The sequence below is a fragment of the Erinaceus europaeus genome, chromosome 23 (assembly GCF_950295315.1).
Source record: "Erinaceus europaeus chromosome 23, mEriEur2.1, whole genome shotgun sequence".
In the NCBI taxonomy this organism is placed as follows: domain Eukaryota; kingdom Metazoa; phylum Chordata; class Mammalia; order Eulipotyphla; family Erinaceidae; genus Erinaceus; species Erinaceus europaeus.
In genome coordinates this window covers 10,755,006-10,780,091 of record NC_080184.1, presented here as the reverse complement: position 1 = coordinate 10,780,091, position 25,086 = coordinate 10,755,006, and the positions used below count along the sequence as shown (strand labels likewise).

Below are 25,086 nucleotides of genomic sequence, written 5' to 3'. Positions count from 1 at the left end.
TCTCCCTAGCTCCCCCTCCTCTCTCAATTTCTTTCTCTTTCCTATCCAATAAAATGGGAAAATGCTTGTCAGGAGCAGTGGATTTATAATGCTGGCACCGAGCTCCAGGGATAACCCTGGAGGCAAAAATAATAATAATAATTAAATTTAAGAACTACAGCACCTACATGAAGAATTGGAACAGATTATGAGCATTGCAAGGATGCGTAGGAGGAATATATTGAGACTGTAATAGAGAAATGCTAGTAGAGAAATTATTTATAAATTATCTGCGCAGTATTCTTTTTCACTTTGTGTATTTATTTGATAGACTAGAAAAATTGAGAGGGAGAGACAGAGAGACACCTGCAGCACTGACTCAGCATTGGTGAAGCTTCCCCTTTGCAGGTGAGAACCAAGGGTTTGAACCTACGTCCTTGTTCATGGAAATATGTGCACTTAACCAGGTGGGCCACTACTCAGCCTCTGTACAGTACTCTTTTACTTTCCTTTCTTTCTTTTTTGCTTTTGTCAAGGCTCTGGGAAAGTGGGCTCTGAGGGAAACTCAAAGCAGAATCTGACTGGGTTTGGAGTAGGACACCAAAGTAAAAATCTCTGGGTGGAGAGTGAGGGCGGATGTTCAGCTTCACTGGGCAGCGGTGGGGGGAGGTTTGTGGGGAGTTTGGGAGGAACACAGACCTTTGGTGGTAGGAATGGTGTTAATATACACTTCTATTAACTCACAGCATCACAAATAATAATTTAATTAATATGAGTGGGGAAGATGGATTGAATGTCTTAAACTTTTTGATGCATAGACCATAGGCTGAGTATATGTTCATTCAATCTAAGCACTCAAGATTTCAAATTGGTAATCAGATTGAATTTTTTTTATTTTTATTTATAAAAAGGAAACACTGACAAAAACCATAGGATAAGAGAGGTACAACTTCACACAATTCCCACCACCAGAACTTTATATCCAACCCCTATCCTGATAGCTTCCCTATTCTTTGTCCCTCTGGGAGTATGGACCCAGGGTCATTGTGGGGTGTAGAAGGTGGAAGGTCTGGCTTCTGTATAATTGCTTCCCCGGTGAGCATGGGCCTTGGCAAGTTGATCCATACTCCCAGCCTCTCACTTTCCTAGTAGGGCAGGGATCTGGGGAAGCAGGGCTCCAGGACACATTGGTGGGGTCATCTACCTAGGTTGGCATCATGGTAGCATGATGGCTAAAAAGAGTTAACATATCAAGCCAAACACATTGTTGACTAATCATGAACCTAAAGGTTGGAATAGTGCAGATGAAGATTTGGGGGTCTCCGTTTTGTAGATAAATAGTAGGCCTGTTTTAGTTATATTCCAAAGACTACACTAGTGTTTTTTTTTTTTTTTTTTTTTTTCTGAGCCTGACATCTGATATGTAGGTGGACCCAAGTTATTGTCTGGGGAGATGATGTCATGGCTACAAAAAGGACCAGAAAGCTGGATCAGGGAAGAGAGTAGCTCCCTAATATGGAAAGGTATATAAATATTGTTGACTGTAGACCCCATCAATTTGATGTGATCTGGGGCCCATATTCAACTTAGGAGCCTATGTGACCTCTGCATCCCTGTAGATCTGAGACCCCTTTGTGGACCCCCATAGGACCTTGCCCTCAATGTGGATCAACAACAGTAGAGAATGTTCCATCCTCTGAAGGATCTACCACCTATCTACCACCTGAGGAAGATGGGTTCTGAAGATGGGGCAGCTTGGAACATTCCTACTCATGACCACAGAATGCGGGCTCAGACTGAATTTTAACAGTGGGCTGATACACTTTTAACACTATTCTTGTCTCTTTCAGGCCAGTTCCCTAAGTGCACATGGGAGCAGGTAACCACACAGTCATTTCAAACTTCATTCTCCTGGGACTTTCAGAAGATAAGGACATGGAGCCCTTCCTCTTCGGGGCATTCCTGTTCATGTACTTGGTGGGTGTTACAGGGAACCTCATCATCATCTTGGCTGCCATCTCTGACCCACACCTCCACACCCCCATGTATTTCTTCCTCTCCAACCTGTCCTTCGTTGACGTCTGTTTCACCTCCACCACCGTCCCCAAGATGCTGGCAAACATTCAGACACAGGATAAAGCCATCACCTACGAAGGCTGTCTTGTCCAGATGTACTTTTTCATGATTTTTGCAGGGCTGGATGACTTACTTCTGACAGTGATGGCCTACGACCGTTTTGTGGCCATCTGTAACCCCCTGCACTACACCGTCGTCATGAACCCAAGGCTCTGTGGCCTCTTGCTCCTGCTCTGCTGGTGGATCTGCCTGACGTATTCTTTGCTGCAGAGTCTGATGGTCCTGAGAGTGTCCTTTTGCACAGAGATAGAAATCCCCCACTTCTTCTGTGAACTTCAACAGTTCCTCAAGCTTGCCTGTTCTGACACCTTCGTCAATGACATCCTGCAGTATTTTGTTACTGGCCTATTGGGTGTAATTCCCCTGATGGGAATCCTTTTCTCTTATTCTAGAATTCTCTCTTCTATCATGGGTATTTCCTCAACCCGGGGAAAGTATAAAGCATTTTCTACCTGTGGGTCTCACCTCTCTGTCATCTCTTTGTTCTATGGTGCAGGCCTTGGGGTCTACCTCACGTCTGGAGCAGCTCATCCATCCAGGAAGGGTTCGGTAGCCTCAGTGATGTACACGGTGGTCACCCCCATGCTAAACCCCTTCATCTACAGCCTGAGAAACAGGGACATTAAGGATGCACTAAGAAGACTTTTCAGCAGAGTTTGTTCTCTGTAAAATGGTGGAAAGACAAATAACGGTGGCACACCTGGTTGAGCACACATTACAATGTGCAAGGATCCAAGTTCAAGCCCCCTCAGCCTCCACCTACAGGGGTAAAGCTTTGCAAGTGGTGAAGGCAGGGCTGCAGATGTCTCTCTCCCTCCTCCTCCCTTCTCTCAATTTCTGGCTGTCTCTATACAATAAAAATAAAGATGAGTGCATGTTACAGTGCGCAAGGACCTAGGTTCCTTCAAGCCCCCGGTCCCACCTGCAGGCAGAAAGCTTTGCAAATGGTTAAAGCAGGACTGCAGGTATCTCTCTTGTCTCCTTCCCTCTCCACGTCCCCCACTCCTCTCAATTTCTGATGGTCTCTAGCCAATAAATAAAGATAATAAAAGTGCATTTAAAAAAAAAAAAGATACAAATGATCAGCCAAGTGTAAACTACCCTGCCAAACTATCCTGCTTTTGTTTTTTTAAAACTATTTTTCTTTAAGTGTGGAGAAACCAAAAGCTTCCCAAACATACAAAGAGTAAAGGAATTCACCACCAACAACCCCACCTTGCATGCACTACTGAAAAGAATCCTACGGAAGAAGTAAAGGAACTGTCAGGCTCAGCGGTGGTACACCTGGTTAAGCACACATAGTACTGAGTGCAAGGACCCACACAGGGATCGAATTTGAGCCCCCAGCTTCCCACCTTTCTCTCTTTCTCTCTCCCTCTGCATCTCCCCCTCCTCTCAATTTCTCCTATCCAATAAAAATGGGGAAAAAAAATGGCTGCCAGGAGCAGTGGATTCATGGTGCCGGCACTGAACCATTGTGATAAACCTGGAGGAAGGGGGAAAAAAAAAGAAGAAAAATTAAAAGAACTCTAACTCCAAAGGAAGTCATCATAGGTAAAAACAGAAAGTCACTTCACAGGCAGTGAAGCAGGTCTGCAGGTGTCTATCTTTCTCTCCCCTTCTCTGTCTTTCCCTCCTCTCTCCATTTCTCTCTGTCCTATCCAACAACGATGACAACAATAATAACTACAACAATAAAACAAGGACAACAAAAGGGAATAAATATTTTTCAAAAATAAATTAAAAAAAGAAATGGAAACGCAACAAAAAGAGCAAACAGAGAAAAACAAAAAACATTGATCTGGCCAATGTTTGGTGAACCAAGGCCAACTACCAAAGACTTAAGGCACCAGAACAAACTCTTCAGCCTTAACCTTTGTCTCATCTCCTCTGGAAACAGAAGGAAAAATGCTGGGTGAGATGAGTCAGGAAGAAAGGGACACATATAGGATGACTCCACATGGAAGTTGAGCTTGGAAGACAGAACTAGAAAGGGGGATCACAGGGTGGGGATGGGGGTGGGGGGCAGGGGGCTGTACGCCTTGGTAACCACACACTTTATTGCGCACAGATGGTGGTTCAAACCCCTGGTCCCCACCTGCAGGGAGGAAAGTTTCATGAGTAGTGAAGCAGGGCTTCAGGTATCTCTCTGTCTCTATTTATCCCTCCCCTCTCCATTTCTCTGTCTTTAGTCAATAATAAATAAAATCTTTAAAAAAAAAAAAAAAAAGACTCCGATGGTAGTGCAGAGGGTTAAGAGCACATGGCGCAAAGCGCAAGGACTGGCATAGGGATCCCGATTCGAAACCCCCCCACTCCCCAACTGCAGGGGAGTCACTCCAAAGGCAGTGAAGCAGGTCTGCAGGTATCTATCTTTCTCTCCCCCTCTGTCTTCCCCTCCTCTCTCCATTTCTCTCTGTCCTATCCAACAATGACATCAGTAACAACAATAACTACAACAATTAAAAAAAAAAAGGGCAACAAAATGGAATAAATATTTTTTAAAAGGGAAAAAAATAGCTTCCAGGAGCAGTAGATTTGTAATGCAGGCACCAAGCCCTAGTGATAACCCTGAAGGCAATCAATATAAATAAATAAATAAAGGTGTTATGGTGCACCTGGTTGAGTGCATGTTACAATGCACAAGGACACAGGTCCAAGCCTACAGTCACCACTTGCAGGAGGAAAGCTTGTGAGTGGTGAAGTAGGGCTGCCTGTGTCTCTGTCTATTTCCACCATCCTTCTTGATTTCAGGCTGTATCTATCCAATACATATAATCAAAAAAATCTGAAAAAGGAGAAAGGGCAGGCAATGGCACACTCAATTAAACACACACATTACCAAGTGCAAGGACTTGGGTTCAAATCCCAGGTTCCCACCTGCAGGGGTGTCCACTTCACAAGCGGGGAAGTAGGTCTGCGGGTATCTATCTTTCTCTCCCTATTTCCCTGACCTTTTTCAATTTCTCTCTGTCCTATCCCATAAAATTGGGGGAGATGGCCATCAGGCGCAGGGGATTCATAATGCTGGCACTGAGCCCCAGCGATAACCCTGGAGGCAAAAAAAAAAAAAGAAAGAAAGAAAACGTATAATCCTTAGTGTACTCTTACTTATGTCTCAAGAACTGACAGGGGAAAAAAAAATGCAATATGACTCTACAATGAATTGGTCAGAGGGGTTCACGGCACTGGAATCCCAAGACTACTAATTAAAGATGCCTTTTACTCAACACTAAGAAATAGCGTTCTTCTCACTAGACCTAGACCCCAGAACCTGTCCATTATTGCTATTTCAATACTAATGAGCTGAGGGAAACTTTTAATTGTAGTTGGACCTATCACACACAATCTGGAGCTGTGACCACTCATCCGGACACCTGCTTGCAAGACTCTGTAAGTGAAAAGCAACCAGGCAGCTTTTTCTTTGTTCTCTTTCCTTTAATTTTTTTTCTTTTTCTTTTCCTTTCCTTTGCCTGCCTACCTTCCTTTTTTCTTTGGCTTCCAGTTATTAATGGGGCTCAGTGCCAGCACTACGAATCCACCACTCCTAGCAGCCATCTTTTTCCTGCTTGGTGTCTCTCTTTCCCTCTATCTCCCCTTCGTCTCTCAATTTCTGTCTCTATCCAAGAATAAATAAATTAAAAGATTAAAAGAGAGAGACAGAGGGGGCCGGGTGGTAGTGCAGTGGGTTAAGCACACATGGCAAAAAACGCAAGGACCAGCGTAAGGATCCTGATTTGAGTCTCTGGCTCCCCACCTGCAGAGGGGTCGCTTCACAAACGGTGAAGCAGGTCTGCAAAGGTCTGTCTTTCTCTCCCCCTCTCTGTCTTCCCCTCCTCTCTCAATTTCTCTCTGTCCTATCCAACAACAACATCATCAACGGCAACAATAATAACGCCAACAAGGGCAACCACAAGGGGCAACAAAATGGGAAAAAATGGCCTCCAGGAGCAGTGGATTTGTAGTGTAGGCACCAAGCTCCAGCAACAACCCTGGAGAAAAAGAGAGAGAGAGAGAGAGAGAGAGACAGGGGGCAGATGGTGGAAGACCTGATTAAGTGCTCACTTTACAGTGCATAAGGACCGGGGTTCAAGCCCCTGGGGCCCACCTGCAAGGAGAAAGCTTCATGAGTGGTGAAGTAGGGCTGTTTCTTTCCCTATCTTCCCCACCCTTCTCAGTTTCTAACTCTATCCAACAATATAATAATAATAATAAATTTTTAGATAGAGTTCTAAAAAGCCAAACTCAACAATTAAAAGCAGATTGTATGTGGCATCCTAGTGATTATGACACCTCACTGATGATAAGGTTACAACAGCCTCCAAGCAAAAGCAGCTGGGTATTGCAGAACACATCACCACCCCCTGACCCCAACAACAACAAAAATACATTTAAAAAAAATATTCAAAGCAACTTTATGATCCCAGCATCTAAAGCTGGGTATAAAAGAACCCATCCCCTCCCCCACCAGCAACAGAAAAAAAAAAGCCACATTAAACAAAATTTAACATATCCAAAGTAATTTAAACCAATCATCCATTTACTTGGTGTTTTTTTTTTTTTCCCCTCAAGTACTAGGCAGAGTGGAGATAATAAATTCAGGGCAAATGCAGACACAGCTACTGGGGAGGCCAGGATCACTAAGCCTGGGGCCTACATCTTTAAATATTGGTTCCCTCTGCAAGATGTGAAGGGATGAATAATTACTCCAGTATTTGTTTGGCTGTTTTTTTAAAAAAACCATCCTCTATCTAAAGGTTTTTATTGTATTTTAAATATGGTTTAGAAAAGACTAGGTTTCTTCTTCTTCTTCTTTTTTTTTTTTTGTTGTTGTTGTTTTTGTTAGAAGGAAAATACTGAGGCATGAAAACACAAGGCTTATTCCAAATAAAGCATGAAGAGCCCAGGTATGCAGGTCAGGTCAGGTCACCTGGTTACGTGCACGTTACAACGCATAAGGACCTGGATTCAAGTCCCAGGTCTCCACTTGTAGGGGGAAAGCTTTGCAAGTGGTGAAGCAGGGCTGCAGGTGTCTCTCTGTTCCTCTCCCTCTCTATCTCCCCCTTCCTCTTAATTTCTGGCTGTCTCTTTCCAATAAGTAAAGATAATATCTTTAAAAAGTAAAAAAAAAAAACAACCCAGGTGTAAATAACCCATACTTTTTTTTTTTTTTTAACAGCTTTTATCAGTTTATACAGTGGCATATTGGCCAGGCACTGTCACTTGGACTTTATACATTGCGAGAGGACCAGTGAAGAAGTTTGGGGTGGGGAGGGGTAAGCTGACGCCAAGTTCCTGATTCTGCCTGCAGCAAGGTTCTGTTGCCATGTGAGGCTTGGAGAGCCAGAGGGTTTTTGCTATGGTAGCAGGGAGAGCTCTGGAGTTGGAGTGTCTCTCCCGGGCTCGTGTCCCACTATATCTTATGGTGCACCCGGTTAAACCGCACATTACAATGCACAAGGGCCCAGGTTCCAGCCCCCAGTCTGCACCTGCGGAGGGGGTGGGCAAGCTTTGTAAGTGGTGAAGCAGGGGCTGCAGGTGTCTCTCTCCCTATCACCCACTTCCCTTTCGATTTCTGGCTATTTCTATCCGATAAGTAACAGGTTAAAACAAAACAAAAAAGCAACTGGGAGCTGAGCAATGTAAACGTGCTGTTATGAGGCTGGAGGTCAACAGAACAGAGAGAACCTGTGAGACGCTTTAGAGATTAGAACACCTGTCTGGTCTGATTTAAAAGAAAAAGGGGGGGGGGGGTTCTTGAGAAAGGCAGAAGAGATACAGAGGAAGCATTCACTACTCTCAGCTAGATAGGAGGCTGGAAACTTTCTAGTGGGTTCATCTGATATGCCATGCTCTTGTCATAGTGCATTTGAAATCAGCAATTATAGGGGGCCTGGAGGTGGTACAAGACATGTCCACATTAGAATACCAAGCAAAGGTTCCCTTCCCTCATTCAGCATGTAGTGAGGAATTAAAATGTACACAGCTGGCCTCTCCACACTAGAAACATATCTATTTTTGGTCTCCAGGGTTATCACTGAGGGCTCAATGCCAGCACTATGAATCCACTACTCCTGGTGGCCATTTTTTCCATTTTATTGGATAGGACACAGAGAGAAATTGAGAGAAGAGAGTGAGAGGGGAGAGGGAGGTCGGGAGAGAGACAGAGAGACACCCGCAGACCTGCTTCATCGCTTGTGAAGTCTGCAGGTGGGGAGCCAGGGGGCTCAAACCGAGATCCTTGTCTGGGTCCTTATGCTTTTGTGCTATGTGCACTTAACCCAGTGTGCCACTGCCCGCCCCCCAACATTGGAAATAAATTTTCTTCTGTAGCTTGAGTTCTCACGATTCTCCAATCATAACAAAATAATAAAAATAAGAGTCGAAAACCCATGTAATCTGTGTGACTGATTTACACAAATATGACTTCTTATTGTCTGGGTCCTTATGCTTTTGTGCTATGTGCACTTAACCCAGTGTACCACTGCCCACCCCCTCCCCACCCCCCAACATTGGAAATACATTTTCTTCTGTAGCTTGAGTTCTCATGATTCTCCAAAATCATAACAAAATAATAAAAATAAGAGTAGAAAACCCGTGTAATCTGTGTGACTGATTTACACAAACATGACTTCTTCCCAGACAAGACGTCTTGCACGTGGCCAAGAAGATGAGTTCATAAGAGCTTCCTTCCCCTATCAGAATTCTCCTTCCAGTGTGAGCCCTCTGCTTTTCTCGAGAGAAAAACAAGACAAAAAATCAAATCACTGGAGCCTCTTCCACAATGAGGAGACGTAGAGTTGCTCTCCCCGGTGTGTCTTCACGTGGCTCCGAAGGGACGAATGATCGCTGAAAGTTTTCCCACAGGCAAGGCACTCGTAGGGCTTCTCCCCGGTGTGGATCCTCCTGTGCACATTCAGGTTGGAGCCGATGCTGAAGGCCTTGCCGCAGTGGTCGCACTCATAGGGCTTCTCTCCCGTGTGGCTCCTCATGTGTGTCTTGAGCGTCGATTGGTTGCGGAAGGCCTTCCCGCACTGCCGGCACTCCACACGCTTCTTGACCAGGTGGGCGCTCATGTGTCTCCTCCTGGATAAGTAATCTCCAAAGACTTTCCCGCAGCTGCTGCATTCGTAGCGTCTCTCCTGGGTGTGGATCTTCCTGTGGGCTGTCAGGTTGGAGCTGGCGCTGAAAGCTTTCCCGCACAGGTCGCATCCATAAGGCTTCTCCCCCGTGTGGGAGTTCATGTGTGTCTTTAGGATCGACTGGTTGCGGAAGGTTTTCCCACACTGTCTGCATTCTGCCGGCTTCTTCACGATGTGGATTCTCATGTGTTTCCTCCGGGTCAAGAGGTCCCCGAAGGACTTGCCGCAGTCTTTACATTCATACGTCTTCTCCGCCGTGTGGTTCTTCTTGTGCAGGTTGAAGTTGGACTTCCAGCGGAAGGCTTTCCCACACAGCGTGCATTCGTAGGGCTTCTCTCCCGTGTGGTTCCTGACGTGCTCTTTGAGGTGGGACGGGTGCTGGAAGGCCTTCCCGCAGTCGTGGCATCCGTAGGGCCTCTCGCCGGTGTGTGTCCTTCTGTGAGCGATGAGGTGGCAGCTCCGGCCGTAGGCCTTGCCACACTCCTCACACTTATAAGGCCTCTCCCCGGTGTGAACGCGTGTGTGTATCTTGAGGGAGGAGAGGGTGCGGAAGGCGTTCCCGCACTGACTGCAGTCAAAGGGTTTTTCCGTGAGGTGAGTTCTCGAGTGGCTCCGGAGGGCAGAGGGGTCGTTGAATGCTTTACCGCAGGTGTTGCACTCGTAAGGTTTCTCCCCGGTGTGGATCCTCCTGTGCCGTGTGAGGGAAGCGCTGGTGGTGAAGGCCTTCTGGCACTGGTGACACTCGTGCATTTTTCTCCCGTTGTAGATGCTTGGGTGCTGGGTGAGGGGTGACCGGGTCTGAAGGGTGACCCCACGGTCCCGGCGGTAACTGGGTCTCTTGCTGGTGGTCTTCCCAGTGCGCTGAGAGAGATGGGCTCCCACGCTGAAGGCTTCCCACACGTGACTATATTCAGGGGATGTCTCTCGAGGATGCCGACTTTCCTGATGATCAGAAGATGAGTGCTGAGTGATTTCTGACATCCATTTCACCCTTAAGAATTATCCCTAGAAGTACAACATTCTACTATCTCAATTTCTCTGCCCTATCAAAAAAAAAAAAATTGGCCACAAGTGAAGTGGATTTGTAGTGCAGGCACTGAGCTCCAGTGATAACACTGGAGGCAAAATATATATATGTGTGTGTGTGTGTGTGTGTGTGTGCCTGTATATCTGTATTACCACCCACCCCACTCCCCTGCCCCATGGACCTCTTTACTCTTTAAGAATGTTAGAACATAGGACCTTGTCCTCAGCGTGGATCAACAATGGTAGAGAATGTTCCATCCTCCAAAGGGAGGCTGGACTACATACTCTATCTACCACCTGAGGAAAATGGATTCTGAAATTGGTGCAACTTGGAATGTTCCTACTGATGACCATAAAATGTGAGTTTAGACCTACAGGGATGCAGAGGTCACATAGGCTCCTGTGCCGAATATGGGACTCAGATCAAATACATGGGGATAACAGTCAAGAATATTTATACACTTTTCCCACATTTGGGAGCTACTCTCTTCCCTAATCCAGCTTTCTAGCCCTTTTACTAGACATGACATCATCTCCCCAGACAATAACTTGGGTCCACCTGCATATCAGAGGTCAGGCTCAGGAGAAAAACTAATAAAGTCATGGGGCCTTTGGAATATACCTAAAATAGACCTACTAGCTTTTTCAAAAACAAAAGCCCCAAATCTTCATCTGCAATATTCCAGCTTTTAGGTTCATGATTAATCATCAATTTGTTTGGCTTTATATGTTAACTCTCTTTTCAGCCACCAGGTTCCAGATGCTACCATAATGCTAACTAGATTTCCCTGGGCAGATAACCCCACCAATATGTGTCCTGGGCTCCACTTTCTCAGAGGCCTGCCCCACTAGGGAAAGAGAGAGGCAGGCTGGGAGTATGGATCCACCTGTCAACGCTCATGTTAAGCTGGGAAGCAATTACAGAAGCCAGACCTTCCATCTTCTGCACCCCATAATGACCTTGGATCCATACTCCCACTGGGTTAAAGACTAGGAAAGCTATCAGGGGAGGTGATGGGATACGGAGCTCTGGTTGTGGGAATTGTACCCCTGTTATCCTATGGTCTTGTCAGTGTTTCCATTTTATAAACAAATTAATTTAAAAAGAATGTTAGAACTATGTTTAGGCTTTCTTCTAAACTGGTTAATATGCAGTGTTTCTTTCTTTCTTTCTTTTTCTTTTTTTGTTTACTCAGCTCTGGCTTATGGTGCTACGGGGAATTGAACCTGAGACTTTGGAGTTTCAAGCATGACAGTCTCTGTGCATAACCATTATGCTATCTACCCCCAAGCTCTGTGCCTCTTTAAAATGTTTCTGCTTGGGAAACGGTAACTGTCATACACACATATATATGTATATTAATCTTTTAATTTATTACTGGACACAGAAATTGAGACTGGAAAGGGTGATAGAGAGAGACACAGAGACACCAGCAGCCCTACTTCACCACTCCTGAAGCATTCCCCCTACAGGTGGTAATTAGGTGCTTGAACCCGGGTCCTTGCACACTGTTATGTGTGTGCTCAACTAAGTGAGCCACCGTCTGCCAACATCTGTCTGGTTTTTTAACCTGCCTTTCAAACTTAGGTGGCCTTGATTTTTCTGCTAATAGAGAAGTTCTGGAATGATCCCAGAGAAGCCTTACCACCGTAACGACATTGGCCGCCTCGTTCCCAAAAATATTTTTCATAAGACTTGACCACTTGGTTGTAGCTGGAGCTTCCCGATCTGAAACAAATTGGGAAAAATTGAATTTATATACTGGAAAAAGAAAATGCACAGGGACAAAAACAGACCTGTCTTTTATTAGTATTATGATTTTTTTTTAATTTTATTTTAATACCATCCCTATGAGAGGGAGGTAGTCACAATGGGAAGAGCAAACTGCATTTGAATAAAGATGGGGCAATACTCCCATCTGGGATATCTGGCACAAAAGAGGAAGAAATTTAAGTGAATTCAGTAAGATGGAATTCAAGGACTGTCACCAACGATAGACAGATATGTAGTAAGAAGTGGCTCAGTATTGCTATGGTTTACACTGCAGGGATTGGGGATTCAGAGCTCTGGTGGAGGAAACGGTGTGGAGTTGTACCCCTGTCATCTTATAATTTTGTAAATCAGTATTAAGTCACTAATAAAAAGGGAAGGGAAGGGAAGGGAAGGGAAGGGAAGGGAAGGGAAGGGAAGGGAAGGGAAGGGAAGGGAAGGGAAAAAAAAAGGGTTTGGTACAAATGAAAGTTATGAGAGGGCTGAGTGGTGGTACACCCAGTTAAGCACCCAAAGCACAACACACAAGGATCTGAGTTTGAGTCCCCAGCTCCCCACCTGCAAGGTGGAAGGTTCACAAGCAGTGAAGCAGGTGTGCAGGTGTCTGTTTCTCTCTCTCCCTCTCTCTCCCTCTCCCTGTTTCCACCTCCCCTCTCAGTTTCTATGTCTCTATCCCATAACAAAAAAAATTAAAAAAAAAAAAAAAAGACAGAGAGATGGAATAAGGAAAGACAGGAAAGGAAGAAAGAAGGAAAACAGAAACAAGCCAGGTGGTAGAATACCTGGTTAAAAGAAAGAAAGGAAGAGAGAGAAAGAAAGAAAGAAAGAAAGAGAGAAAGAGAGAAAGAAAGAAAGAAAGAAAGAAGAAAAAGAGAGAGAGAGAGAAGGGGGGGCAGATGCTGGAGTACTTAGTTAAGTGCATAAATGACAGTGTACAACGACCCAGGTTCAAGCCCTTGGTCCCCACCTGAAAATGGAAAGCTTCACAAGCAGTGAAGCAGGGCTTCAGATCTCTCTCTCTCTTTCTCTCTCTCTCTCTCTTCCTTTCAATCTTCCCCTCCCCTCTCAAGTTCTATTTTTATCCAATAATAAGTAAATAAAATAAAATAAAAATAAAATCAGAGTCATAAAAAAAAAAAGAAGGCATGAAAATGGCCCACCAGACCAGTGGATTCACAGTGCTGGCCTCGAGTCCCGGCGACTAGTGGCAAGTAGAAATGAATAAATAAGTAATTAAAACTGAGCTCCAAAGGAGTTCGAATGGCCCGGCATAGACACAGAGATTACTGTCGAGTTATCCAGGGCTAACAGCTCTTAGTGGATCTGGCCTCCACTCTGTTTTCCCTCCAGGATTATCGCTGGGGTTCAGTGCCTGCACTACAAACCCACTGCTCCTGGAGGCCATTTTTCCCCCCCGTTTTGCTGCCCCTTATTGCTGTTACTGTTGTCGTCGTCATTGTTGGATAGGACAGAGAGAAATGGAGAGAGGAGGGGAAGACAGAGGGGGAGAGAAAGAGAGACACCTGCAGACCAGCTTCACCGCCCGTGAAATGACTCCCCTGCAGGTGGAGAGCCAGGGGCTCGAACCGGGATCCTCATGGTGGTCCCTGTGCTTTGCATCCAGTGTGTTACCACCTGACCACGACCAACCCTCACCCCCCGGTCTCCATTTTAATCAGTATGCACAGCTGGGACACAGAAACACTTATTTGTGTTTGGAGCTTACCGGGACATCTGCCTGATGGACTTCCCCTCTCCTCAGTCCGTGGCTCCAGTTCTTGCTCTAAGTGTGAGATCAGGCTGGGTTTGCCAACATGGTACCCTGTTCAGGGAGAAAAAAACACGCACACGGAGTGAGGACTGGGCAGAGGGAAATTCCATGTATTAGGTGGCTTTAATGTTTGGATCTCCAGTGTATTAAGGAGGGACAGTTATGATTTTTTGTTTGTTTGTTTTTGCCTGCACTATAAATCCAGTGCTCTTGGTGGGCATTTTTTTTCCCCCATTTTATTGGATAGAGACAGAAGTTGAGAGAGATGGGGAAGATAGAGAAGGGGGAAAGATAAGACACTGGCAGACCTGCTTCACCACTTGTGAAGTGTCCTCCCTGTAGGTTGGGAAGCCGGGGGGCTCGAACCCCAATCCTTGAGCAGGTCCTTGTACTTAGTACTATGTGCACTTGACCAGGTGTGCCACCACCCGGCCCCAAGATAACTAAGAGATAATGGTATTTCTATACTTTCCTCATATTTAGTTTCTCTCTGCACTTCCCTAGTTTTCTAGTCCTCTCCTCAACTCTGACACCATCTTCCCAGACAATACTCCTAGCCCATTTGCATGTTAGCTGCCGGGCTCAGGAAAAAAATTACTGAAGTCATGGCCCCCTTGAAATATACCTAAAATACACTTTCTACCTCCTTCCAACATGAAGACCCCAAATTTCTTTTTCTGTTGTGATTTATTTATTTATTTATAAAATGGAAACACTAACAAGACCACAGTATAAGAGGGGGTGCAATTCCCACCACCAGAACTCCGTATCCCATCCCCTCCCCTGATAAGATTTCCTATTCTTTATCCCTCTGGAGTATGGACCCAAAGTCATTAGGGGGAAGACCCCAAATTTCATCTGCTGTAATTTTACCTCTAGGTTCCTGATTATTAAACAAATTGTTCTGCTTTGTGTCTTACTGCTTTTCAGCCACTAAGTTGCAGGATGTTACCATGATGCCAACCTGACTTCCCTGGGCAGACCGACCTCACCAATGTGTCCTTGGAACCCCACCTGCCCAGAGCCCTGCCTCACTAGGGAAAGAGAGAGACAGGCTGGAGGTGTGGATCCATCTGTCAACCCCTATGTCCCGCTGAGAAGCAATTACAGAAGCCAGACCTCTCACCTTCTGCACCCCCATAATGATCCTGGGTCTATACTCCCAGAGGGATAAAGACTAGGGAAGCTTCCAATGAAGGGGATGGGATACGGAACTCTGCTGGTGGGAATTGTGTGGCAATTGTACCCCCTCCTATCTTACAATCTTGCCAGTCATTATGAAATCACTAATAAAAATATTACATATATAAAAAAGACAACAGTGAGAGGTTTTCACTGAGCAAATACCTACAATTCCCCCACAGTTTATCCTTCAAACAAATGAGATTTTATTTTCTTTTAACTCAGAGCAGTAATCCCACACTTAAAACACATTTTCTGGCCTCAAGTCAAAGGAGTGGATGGAACTCAAGATCTCTGGGTCAACACCATGAGGGGGTGAATATTAGACCAGCTTATTCACAACTGCACATTGCAAACCCCCAGTTCCTAGATCACAATTAAGTACTGCATTCCCACAATGGTACAAAGGAAGAAAAACAAAAAAATAATAATAAATAAATAAAAATAAACAAGCAAACAACTAACAAAAAATGAAAAAATGTTATGCTTATAAATTACTAAAGTCACAGCCCCTTGGAACATACATAAAATAGATTTCCTAGCTTCTTCCCAAAAAGACTTCTAGTTTCATCTGCTATACTCTTACCTTTGGGTTCCTGATTATTAAACAATTTGTTCTGCTTTAGATCTTTCCTTAATTTGATTTCTTTATTGGGGAATTAATGGTTTACATTCAACAGTAAATAAATAGTTTGAACATGCATAATATTCCCCAGTTTCCCATACAACAATACAACACCCACTAAGTCCTCTGTCATCCTTCTTGGATCTGTATTCTCCCCACCCACCCACCCCAGTCTTTTACTTTGGTGCAATATGCCAATTCCAGTTCAGGTTCTACTTGTGTTTTCTTTTCTGATCTTGTTTTTCAACTTCTGCCTGAGAGTGAGATCATCCCATATTCATCCTTCTGTTTCTGACTTATTTCACTTAACATGAATTTTTCAAGGTCCATCCAAGACCGGCTGAAAATGGTGAAGTCACCATTTTTTATAGCTGAGTAATTCATATATATATTACTGCAACTTGCTCAGCCACTCATCTTCGTTGGACACCTGGGTTGCTTCCAGGTTTTGGCTATTACAAATTGTGCTGCTAAGAACATATGTGTACACAGATCTTTTTGGATGAATGTGTTGGGTTCCTTAGGATATATCCCTAGGAGAGGAATTGCTGGGTCATAGGGTAGGTCCATTTCTAGCCTTCTGAGAGTTCTCCAGACTGTTCTCTACAGAGGTTGGACCAATTGACATTCCCACCAGCAGTGCAGGAGGGTTCCTTTGACCCCACAACCTCTCCAACATTTGCTGCTGTTACCTTTTCTGATGTATGACATTCTCACAGGAGTGAAGTGGTATCTCATTGTTGTCTTTATTCTGCTTTACATCTTTATGCTTTTCAGTCACCAAGTTGCAGATGGTATCATGATGCCAACCTGACTTCCCTGGGCAGACGACCTCACCAATGTCTCCTGGAACCCCCACCTCCCCAGAGCCCTGCCCCACTAGGGAAAGAGAGAGAAACAGGCTGGGGGGGGGATGGATCCACCTGTCAACACTCATGTCCAGCAGAGAAGCAATTACAAAGCCAGATGTCCCACCTTCTGCACCCCATAATGATCGTTGGGTCTATACTCCCAGAAGAATAAAGAATAGGGAAGCTTCCAATGGAGGGGATGGGATACAGAACTCTGGTGGTGGGAATTGTGTGGCAATTGTACCTCTGTATCTGGCAACCTAGTTCATCATTATTAAATCACTAATAATCATATAAAAAGAAATGCCAGCCTTACCTATGGACGTGAGATTGCTATAGTTTTCCAACATTACATCCTTGTACAGTTTCCTCTGGGAGGAATCCAGCAGGGGCCACTCCTTCTCAGTGAAGTCCACAGCGACATCTTGAAAAGTCACTGATTCCTGAAAGGCCATGCACAGTTTGGACTCACTGGACCCGAGCTCAAGCCCCAGGTCCCCACCTGCAGGGGGGAAGCTTCACAAGTGGTAAATTTAGCAAGGCTGCAGGGGTCTCTCTGTCTCTCTCCCTATCTTCCCCCTCCCCTCTCAATTTCTGTCTCTCTCCCTCTACCTAGCCCCCCTCAATTTCTCTCTGTCTCCCTCCCACTATCTCCTTCGTGTCTCAATTTTTCTGGCATTGTCCAGTGATAAACATTAAAAAAAAAAAAAAAAGATCAGAAAGCACAGCTTGAGTTACTGACTCTCAGCACTTAATCTCAAAGACTGTCCTCAGGTTCTTCCAGTGACAATGGAATTTCAACCCATTTATTACCTCGGATCCAACTCCAAAGGCACAAGGTCCAATCTCTTTACACCATTAACCTGGCCTGAAAGTTCCAAGCTATTATTTTGTGTGTGTGTTTGGGGGGGGGGGGAGTCCTGGTACTTATAAGTTATTTCTTCTTGTAATCCAATAAAAACACAGACTATAACACAGGTTGGGTCTTTTAAACCATTATCCGGCTTTGGTTATAGATTTTTTTTAATCTCTTTTTTAATTATTATTATTATTTTGGGGCAGAGACAGAGAGAAATCAAGAGGGGAAGGGGAGATAGAGAGGGATAGAGGCAAAGAGGAATCAAGAGGAGAGGGGGAGACCAAGAGTGAGAAAGACAGAGAGATACCTGCAGCCCTACTTCATCACTCTTGAAGCTTTTCCTCCCTGCAGGTGGAGGACCAGGGACTTCAACCTGGGTCCTTGCACACTATAAGGCGTGCCCTTAACCAAGTGTGCCACGCTTGGCCTCGATCACAGAATTTGTTTAGGTGCTGGGGTGTTCCAAGGTGCTGGGGTGTTCCAAGGTGCCCCTTCTACCCGAATGGACCCTGAGATTCTGACATACCTGAGAATCAAGAATGGTTGGTATAAGGGATTCCAGGTCATTGCAAGCAAATGGGTCCATATCCTGGGGACAGGAGGGGTCTTTTGGAGAAAGAGGACTTTCTGTCTTCTGAATACAGGCAGGGTTCTGGGTGGATCTGGCTAAAGGAAGAGAAGGGCCATCAGAATTAGCCAGTGAAATTCAGAAAACTCTAAGAAAAGAAACAGGGGCCGGGCAGTGGGGCGCCAGATTAAGCACACACATCACTATGTGCAAGAATCCACGTTCGAGCCCCAGCTCCTCTCATCTGCAGGGGGAACCCTTCATGAGCGGAGAAGCAGGGCTGCAGGTGTCTTATCTTTCTTCCTCTCTATCTCCCCCCCTCCCCTTCCATCTCAATTTCTTTCTGTCCAGTCAAATAAAAAAAAAGAGAAAGGAGAAGAAAAAAAAAAAGGCCACCAGGAGCAGGGGATTCGCAGTGCTGTCACAGAGCCCCAGTGATAATCCTGGAGGCAAATGAATGAATTGGATCCATATGTTGACAACTGTAATGTAAACCATTCACCTCCCTCCTCCCCAATTAAAATGATACATGGAAATAAACAGAAAGAGACTCCCTACTGTTGAATGTAAAACATTAATTCCCCAATAAAGAAATAAAAAAAAAAGAAAGAAAAGAAAAAGAAAAAGACTCCCAAGACACAGTTGCCTTAGAGGCTCACACCCCCTCTTCTCTCACTCCCTTCCTCTCCTTCTCAGACAGGCTTCCTTCTCTGCCTGTGTCCGCCCTTGATGTCAAATAAGTTATAGGAGATGAGATGAAGCTTACTTTCTGAGGATAAGCAAGCACTCAGGTACTTACCAAACGGGAGACGGGGTTGTGGCATGAGAAAGCTACTCTCTTCTTTCCAAGCAGGCGTCTGTAATAAATAAGAAAAAGAACAAGTGGGACGAGTAACTGAATTTCCCCTACAATAAAGCCGGCCAGGCACATTCTGTGTCCGTTCCCCGCTTCTTGGTCACTTCCTGATACTTCTTTTTCTAAAGTTTTAGCCTTTGAGATCAAAGTCTGGTTCTAATCCTGGGAAACTTCCTTTTAAAAGTAACTTCCAGACTGATCTGACTGAACGAAGATTCAGGTTCACGTTTACGAAAAAAAAAAAAATTCTTTTTTTGGAAGCAGAATCAGTTTGTATTGTTATTTTTAAATTCCTTTATTGGGGGGGGAATTGATGGTTTACAGTTGACAGTAAAATACAATAGTTTGTACATGTGTAACATTTCTCAGGTCTTGTTTTGTTATTAATGTTTATTTATTTCTTTATTCCCTTTTTGTTGCCCTTGTTTTATTGTTGTAGTTACTGTTGTTGTTGTTGTTGATGTCGTCATTGTTGGATAGGACAGACAGAAATAAAGAGAGAAGAAGACAGAGAAGGGGAGAAAAAGACAGACACCTGCAGACCTGCTTCACCACTTGTGAAACGATTCCCCCTGCAGGTGCGGAGCCGGGGGACTCGAACTGGGATCCTTACACCAGTCCTTGTGCTTTGGGCCACATGTGCTTAATTGCCTCATTTCTTAGTTTTGTTTAAATTTTTTTTAATTTTTTTTTTCTTTATTGGGGGAATTAATGTTTTACAGTCAACAGTAAATACAATCGTTTGTACGTGTATAAACATTTCTCAGTTTTCCACATAACAATAGACCCCCACTAGGTCCTCCTCAACCATCATGTTCCAGGACCCGAACCCCCCCCACCCCCGAGTCCTTTCCTTTGGTGCACTACACCAAACCCAGTCCAAGTTCTTCTCTGTGTCTTCTCTTCTTTATAAATAATCTGTCGCCTTGGGAGCATGACAGAGGTTTTCCAATGGAGGGAATGGGGGGACACAGAACTCTGGCGGCAGGAACGGCGTGGAGTTACAGCCCCTGCCATCTTGAAGCTTTGTCAATCAGTATTAAATCACTAATAAAATTTTTAAAAAAATAAAAGAACAAAATAAAAAAATAAGAAAAGCCTAGACCAGGGAGAACAGAAGCAACGGGTAGCACAGCTATATACAAGATGCTGGGCATTATACAGCAAACCCTAACAAAGGGACTTTCCAAAGTTAACCCTATAACGAAATAATGTGACGATAACAATAACTATCCGTTGTCTTCTTGAACTCTAAGACAACAGGAACCTCACATTTCCACTATAGAGCCTATATTTCCCCCAGTCCTGGAACCTTAGGGTGGAGTCCACTTTCCTGCATACTGCTCTCAATTCAAATCAAAGAATATTTCATCCACGGATCGCAACCTAATCAACACAACCAGTGCCATCCCAACATGCTTCACTTCAGACTGTGACCAGAGACTTCAGGTGTGGAATGACAACCCTTCAGGTTCATCACTCGGGTGAGACCTTTCCTTTCATAGTATTCTCTAATTCCATTCCAGGTGTTCCACTCCCCAATAAAGTCCCCAAACCTAGATATAGTCCAGAATTGTACCCCTCTTATTCTATGGTTTTGTTAATATCCTTTCAAACTTTTGGTGTGTGTGTGTGTGTGTGTGTGTGTGTGTGCGCTTGTGTGTGTGTATTTTTCTTTTGCCTCCAGGGTTACTACTGGGGCTCGGTGCCTGCACTATGAATCCACTGCTCCCGGGGGCCATTTTTCCCATTTTGTTGCCCTTGTTGCTGTCATTGTTATTGCTGTTGCCATTATTGAATAGGACAGAGAGAAGTGGAGAAAGGAAGGGAGACAGAGAGCGGGAGAGAAAGACAGACACCTGTAGACCTGCTTCACCGCCTGTGAAGTGACGCCCCTGCAGGTGGGGAGCCGGGGGCTCAAACCGGGATCTTTACACCGGTCCTTGCACTTTGTGCCATGTTCTCTTTTTTCAGAGAAAGAGAGACAGAAGTGGCAACACTCCCCCTCTGTCTCCCTCCTCTTCTCCGTGTCTCTCCCTCCCTCCCTTTTGCCTTTCTCTCCCTCCTCTCTTTCACTCTCTCTCTCACACTTTTTCTCTCCCTCTCTGTCGCCACTGTTCTCATTCTTGCTCTTTTTTGTTCCTTTGGAAGGAGGGAGGAAGAGTTGGGGGGGAGAGAAGTGGGAAACACTCAAAGCACTGCCTTACAACATGTGATGTTTCCCCTGTGACACCCAAGGTGCAAGCCTGACATACTGGGGCTCGAACCCAGGATCCTTGTGCATGGTAAGTGCTCTACTAGGTTAACTAGCTTCTGACTCCTAAGTAGGGTGACTTGTTTTTATTTTTATTTTTTGCTCCGGGGTTCGATGCCAGCAGGACAAATTCATTGCTCCAGGTGGCTATTTTGTTGGCTAGAGACAGAAATGGAGAGGGGAAGAGGGAGATAGAGAGGGGGAGAGACTGAGAGACACCCGCAGACCTGCTCCACCACTTGTGAAGTTCCCCCCCCCAGGGGGTCAAAGCCAGGGACCAGGGGCTCAAAGCCCAGACCTTGTGCTTAGTACTATGTGTGTCACTGCCACCTCCCCCCTGCCTCTTTTTTTTCCTGGATCCAATATTAAGCATCTAAATTAAATGATATTATGTAAATTATTATTATTTTTTTAATGTAGAAGCTAGCAATGAACCCAGGATTTTGCAAATGTGCTGTAACACTGCTGAGTGACCTCTGGGCCTAACCATTCTTCATATATATATGAAGCAGGTCTGCAGGTGTCTGTCTTTCTCTCCTGCTCTCTGTCTTCCCCCTCCTCTCTCCATTTCCCTCTGTCCTATCCAACAACGACAACAATAACAACAATAATAAACAAGGACAACAAAAAGCGAAAAAAAAAAAAAGGCCTCCAGGAGCAGTGGATTCATAGTGCAGGCACTGAGCCCCAGTGATAACCCTGGAGAGTAAAAAGAGGTGGGGGGAGAGGGAGAAAGAGACAGACAGAGAGAGAGAGAGAGAGAGAGAGAGAGAGAGAGAGAGAAAGACATCTGCAGACCGGCTTCACCATTCTGGAATCGTTCCCCATGCAGGTAGGGAGTGGGGGCTCGAACCTGGGTCCTTAGGCAGGAGAGTATGTGCTAACCGGATGTGTTATCATCCGACCTCTTGATATAGGAGCTGCTCAGTCCTCCTCCAGTTCAAGGGCACAGTCATTTAGCATCTTCTCACGTCAACTCCCACAAGGCTTTGGACAGTTCAAAGTGAAAGAAGATACTCACAAGCTTGTGGAAATGTTGGCCAAGTCCTAGAGTGACGGAAAGCAGAGGTCAGAGTTGTGTTTCACCACAGCTGATCATCTGAGGGAGAGAAACACCTCCAGGGCTTGGCGGAGCTGAATGAGGGTCTTGAACGTATCCGTGAGCTGGTCTCTCTGGAGTGCTGTGTTGGAGACCATGACAGTCCGAGCGGATCATCTCAGGAAGATGAGTGCTACTGTAAAAAAATAAAATAAAAAATAAAATAATACTTCAACACCAGCTGTTAATTGTTTGTTTTTTATTTTATGATTGATTTAATAGAACAAGATTGTAAAATAACAGGGGTATAATTCCATACAATTCCCCACCTCTAGAGTCCCATACTCCATCCCCTCCATTGGAAGCTTCCCTATTCTTTTTTTATTTTAATATTTCTTTTTTTTTTAATATTTATTTATTCTCTTTTGTTGCCCTTGTTGTTTTATTGTTGTAGTTACTGATGTCGTCGTTGTTGGATAGGACAGAGAGAAATGGAGAGGAGGGGAAGACAGATGGCAAGAGAAAGACAGACACCTTCAAACCTGCTTCACTGCCTGTCAAGCGACTCCCCTGCAGGTGGGGACCCGGGGGCTCAAACCGGGATCCTTACATAGGTCCTTGCACTTTGTGCCACGTGCGCTTAACCCATTGCACTACCGCCTGGCTCCCAGGAAGCTTCCCTATTCTTTATCCCTCTGGGAGTATGGACCAAAATACTTTATGGGATGCAGAAGGTAGAAGGTGTGGCTTCTGTAATTGCTTCCCCGCTGAACATGGGTGTTGGCAAGTGGAACCATACTCCCAGCCCAGTCTCTCTCTTTCCCTAGTGGGGCAAGGCTCTGGGGAAATAGGGCTCCAGGACACATTGGTGGGGTTGTCTGTCCAGGGAAGTCCGGTTGGCAGTCATGATAGCATCTGTAACTTAAGTGTCTGAAAGGTGGTAAGATACAAGGCAAATTGTTTTGATCAACAGGAACCCAAAGGTAGGAACAAAGCAGATGAAAGTAGGGGTCTTTGTGTGGGAAGAAGACAGCAAATCCCTTTTATGTATGTTCCAAGGGGCCTATGACTTTAGTAATTTTTGCCTGAGCCTGACAGCTAACTTACAGGTGGGCAGAAAGTATTATCTGGGGAGATAGTGTCAAGAGTTGGGAGTAGGAATAGAAAGCTGAATCAGGGCAGAGAGTAGCTCCCAAATATGGGAAACGTATATAAATACCATTAACTATAAACCCCTTTGACCTGACCTAGGGCCGTGTCTACTGACATTCAGCACAGGGGCCTGTGTGACCTCTGCATCCCTGTTGGTCTGAGCTCACAGTCTGTGGTCACAGCTGAGAACATTCTAGGCTGCACTCATTACAGGACCTGTCTTCCTGGAGTAGCAGAAGAGGCTGACCCAGCCTCCCTTCAGAGAGTGGGGCATTTTCTACCGTTATTGTTTCTAACCACTATTATAAAGTTGGACAGAATTGGCAAACTTCAAATCACAGAGCTGGGAAAACTGTTGTCAAATGCAAGGGCAGGTCAAAAAAAAAAAAAAGTGTGGGAAGTAGGGCAGTAGCGCAGCAGGTTAAACGCACATGGCGCAAAGCACAAGGACTGATGTAAGGATCCTGGTTTGAGCCCCTGGCTCCCCACCTGCAGGGGAGTCGCTTCACAGATGGTGAAGCAGGTCTGCAGGTGTCTGTCTTTCTCTCCCCCTCTGTCTTCCCCTCCTCTCTCCATTTCTCTGTCCTATCCAACAACAACGACGACATCAACAATAATAACTACAACAATAAAACAAGGACAACCAAAGGGAACACATAAATATTTTTTTAAAAAGTGTGATCTGGGGCTGGGTGGTGGCGTACCTGGTTAAGTGCACGTTATAGTGCACAAGGTCCCGGGTTCAAGCCCCTGGCCCCCACCTGCATGGGGAAAACTTCACAAGCGGTTAAGCAGGGCTGCAGGTGTCTCTGTCTCTCTTCCTCTCTATCTCCCTGGCCCTCTTGATTTCTGGTTGTCTCTATCCAACAAATAAAGATTAAAAAAAAATTTTTTTTTTAAAGTGTGATCACTGCATTCCTACTTTCTGGTTCCTGTTTACTTATTTATTTTTGCCTCCAGGAGGTTCTCTGCTGGCCATTTTTTCCACTTTATTGGGTAGGACAGAGAGAAAATCGGAGGAGGGAGATACAGAGGGAAAGAGACGCCTGCAGACCTGTTTTGATGCTTGGAAAGCGTCCCCCCTGCCGGTGGTGATCCTTGTGCGGGTCCGTGGGCTTAGTACTATGCGTTCTTAACAGGGTTATGGCCCTGCCTGGCCCGTTCCTGTTTATTAAACACTGTGTCCTGCTTTTTATCTTTTCACCTCATCGCTTCTCGGTCTTTTGGCTAAGATCAAGTGTGGCGTCTTTTCACATTTCAGCCACCAAGTTGCAGATGCTATTATGATTCCAACCTGACTTCCCTAAGCAGACAGACGATCTCACCAATGTGTCCTGGAGCCCAGCCTCCCCAGAGCTCTGCCCCACTAGGGAAAGAGAAAGGCTGGCTGGGAGTATGTTCAGTGGAGAAGCAATTACAGAAGCCAGGCCTTCCACCTTCTGCACTCCATAGTGACCCTGGGTCCACACATCCCAGAGGAATAAAGAATAGGAAAGCTATCAGGGGAGGGGATGGGATACGAAGATCTGGTGGTGGGAATTGTGTGGAGCTGTACCCCTCTTATCCTACGGTTTTGTCAATGTTCCCTTTCTATAAGTAAAAAATTAAAAAAAAAAAAAAAAAAGTTGATAAATTCTTAAAGGTCTTTTTTGTTCATTTTTTTAAAAAAATTATCTTTATTTATTGGATAAAGACAACCAGAAATTAAGAGAGAAGGAGGTGATAGAGAGGCAGAGAGACACCTGCAGCCCTGCTTCACCACTCATGAAGCTTTCCCCCTGCAGGTGAGGACTGGGGGGCTTGAACCTGGGTCCTTGAGCACTGTGATGTGTGCATTCAACCAGGTGTGCCACCAACCGGCCCTTGCTCCTGCTT

The 25,086-nt window shown here is 45.1% G+C and overlaps 2 protein-coding genes across 3 annotated transcripts in view; one reads left to right on the top strand and one right to left on the bottom strand.

Moving 5' to 3' along the window:
• Positions 1-854: 854 nt before the first annotated feature.
• The window catches only part of ZNF317 (zinc finger protein 317), a 371,627-nt gene continuing 347,395 nt past the window's right edge, over positions 855-25,086 (bottom strand). Inside the window, exons 2-10 of one of the 2 annotated variants that reach the window (XM_016189543.2) lie at positions 22,042-22,252; positions 18,710-18,767; positions 17,869-18,008; positions 16,800-16,926; positions 13,781-13,876; positions 11,930-12,012; positions 7,103-10,199; positions 2,816-2,874; positions 855-2,721 (exon numbers count right to left, since the gene is read on the bottom strand). In XM_016189543.2, the coding sequence (XP_016045029.2) occupies positions 8,880-10,199; positions 11,930-12,012; positions 13,781-13,876; positions 16,800-16,926; positions 17,869-18,008; positions 18,710-18,734 (1,791 nt within the window). In that variant the 5' untranslated portion in view covers positions 18,735-18,767; positions 22,042-22,252 and the 3' untranslated portion in view covers positions 855-2,721; positions 2,816-2,874; positions 7,103-8,879. Of the gene's footprint in view, positions 2,722-2,815; positions 2,875-7,102; positions 10,200-11,929; positions 12,013-13,780; positions 13,877-16,799; positions 16,927-17,868; positions 18,009-18,709; positions 18,768-22,041; positions 22,253-25,086 lie in introns of those variants that run through there. The other variant, XM_060181644.1, reaches the window with a different exon arrangement.
• Positions 1,849-3,004, top strand: LOC103116119 (olfactory receptor 7A17-like). Its single transcript, XM_007525985.3, has one exon. It carries the CDS (start codon positions 1,849-1,851, stop codon positions 2,782-2,784), a length of 936 nt encoding a protein of 311 aa, XP_007526047.1. The 3' UTR covers positions 2,785-3,004.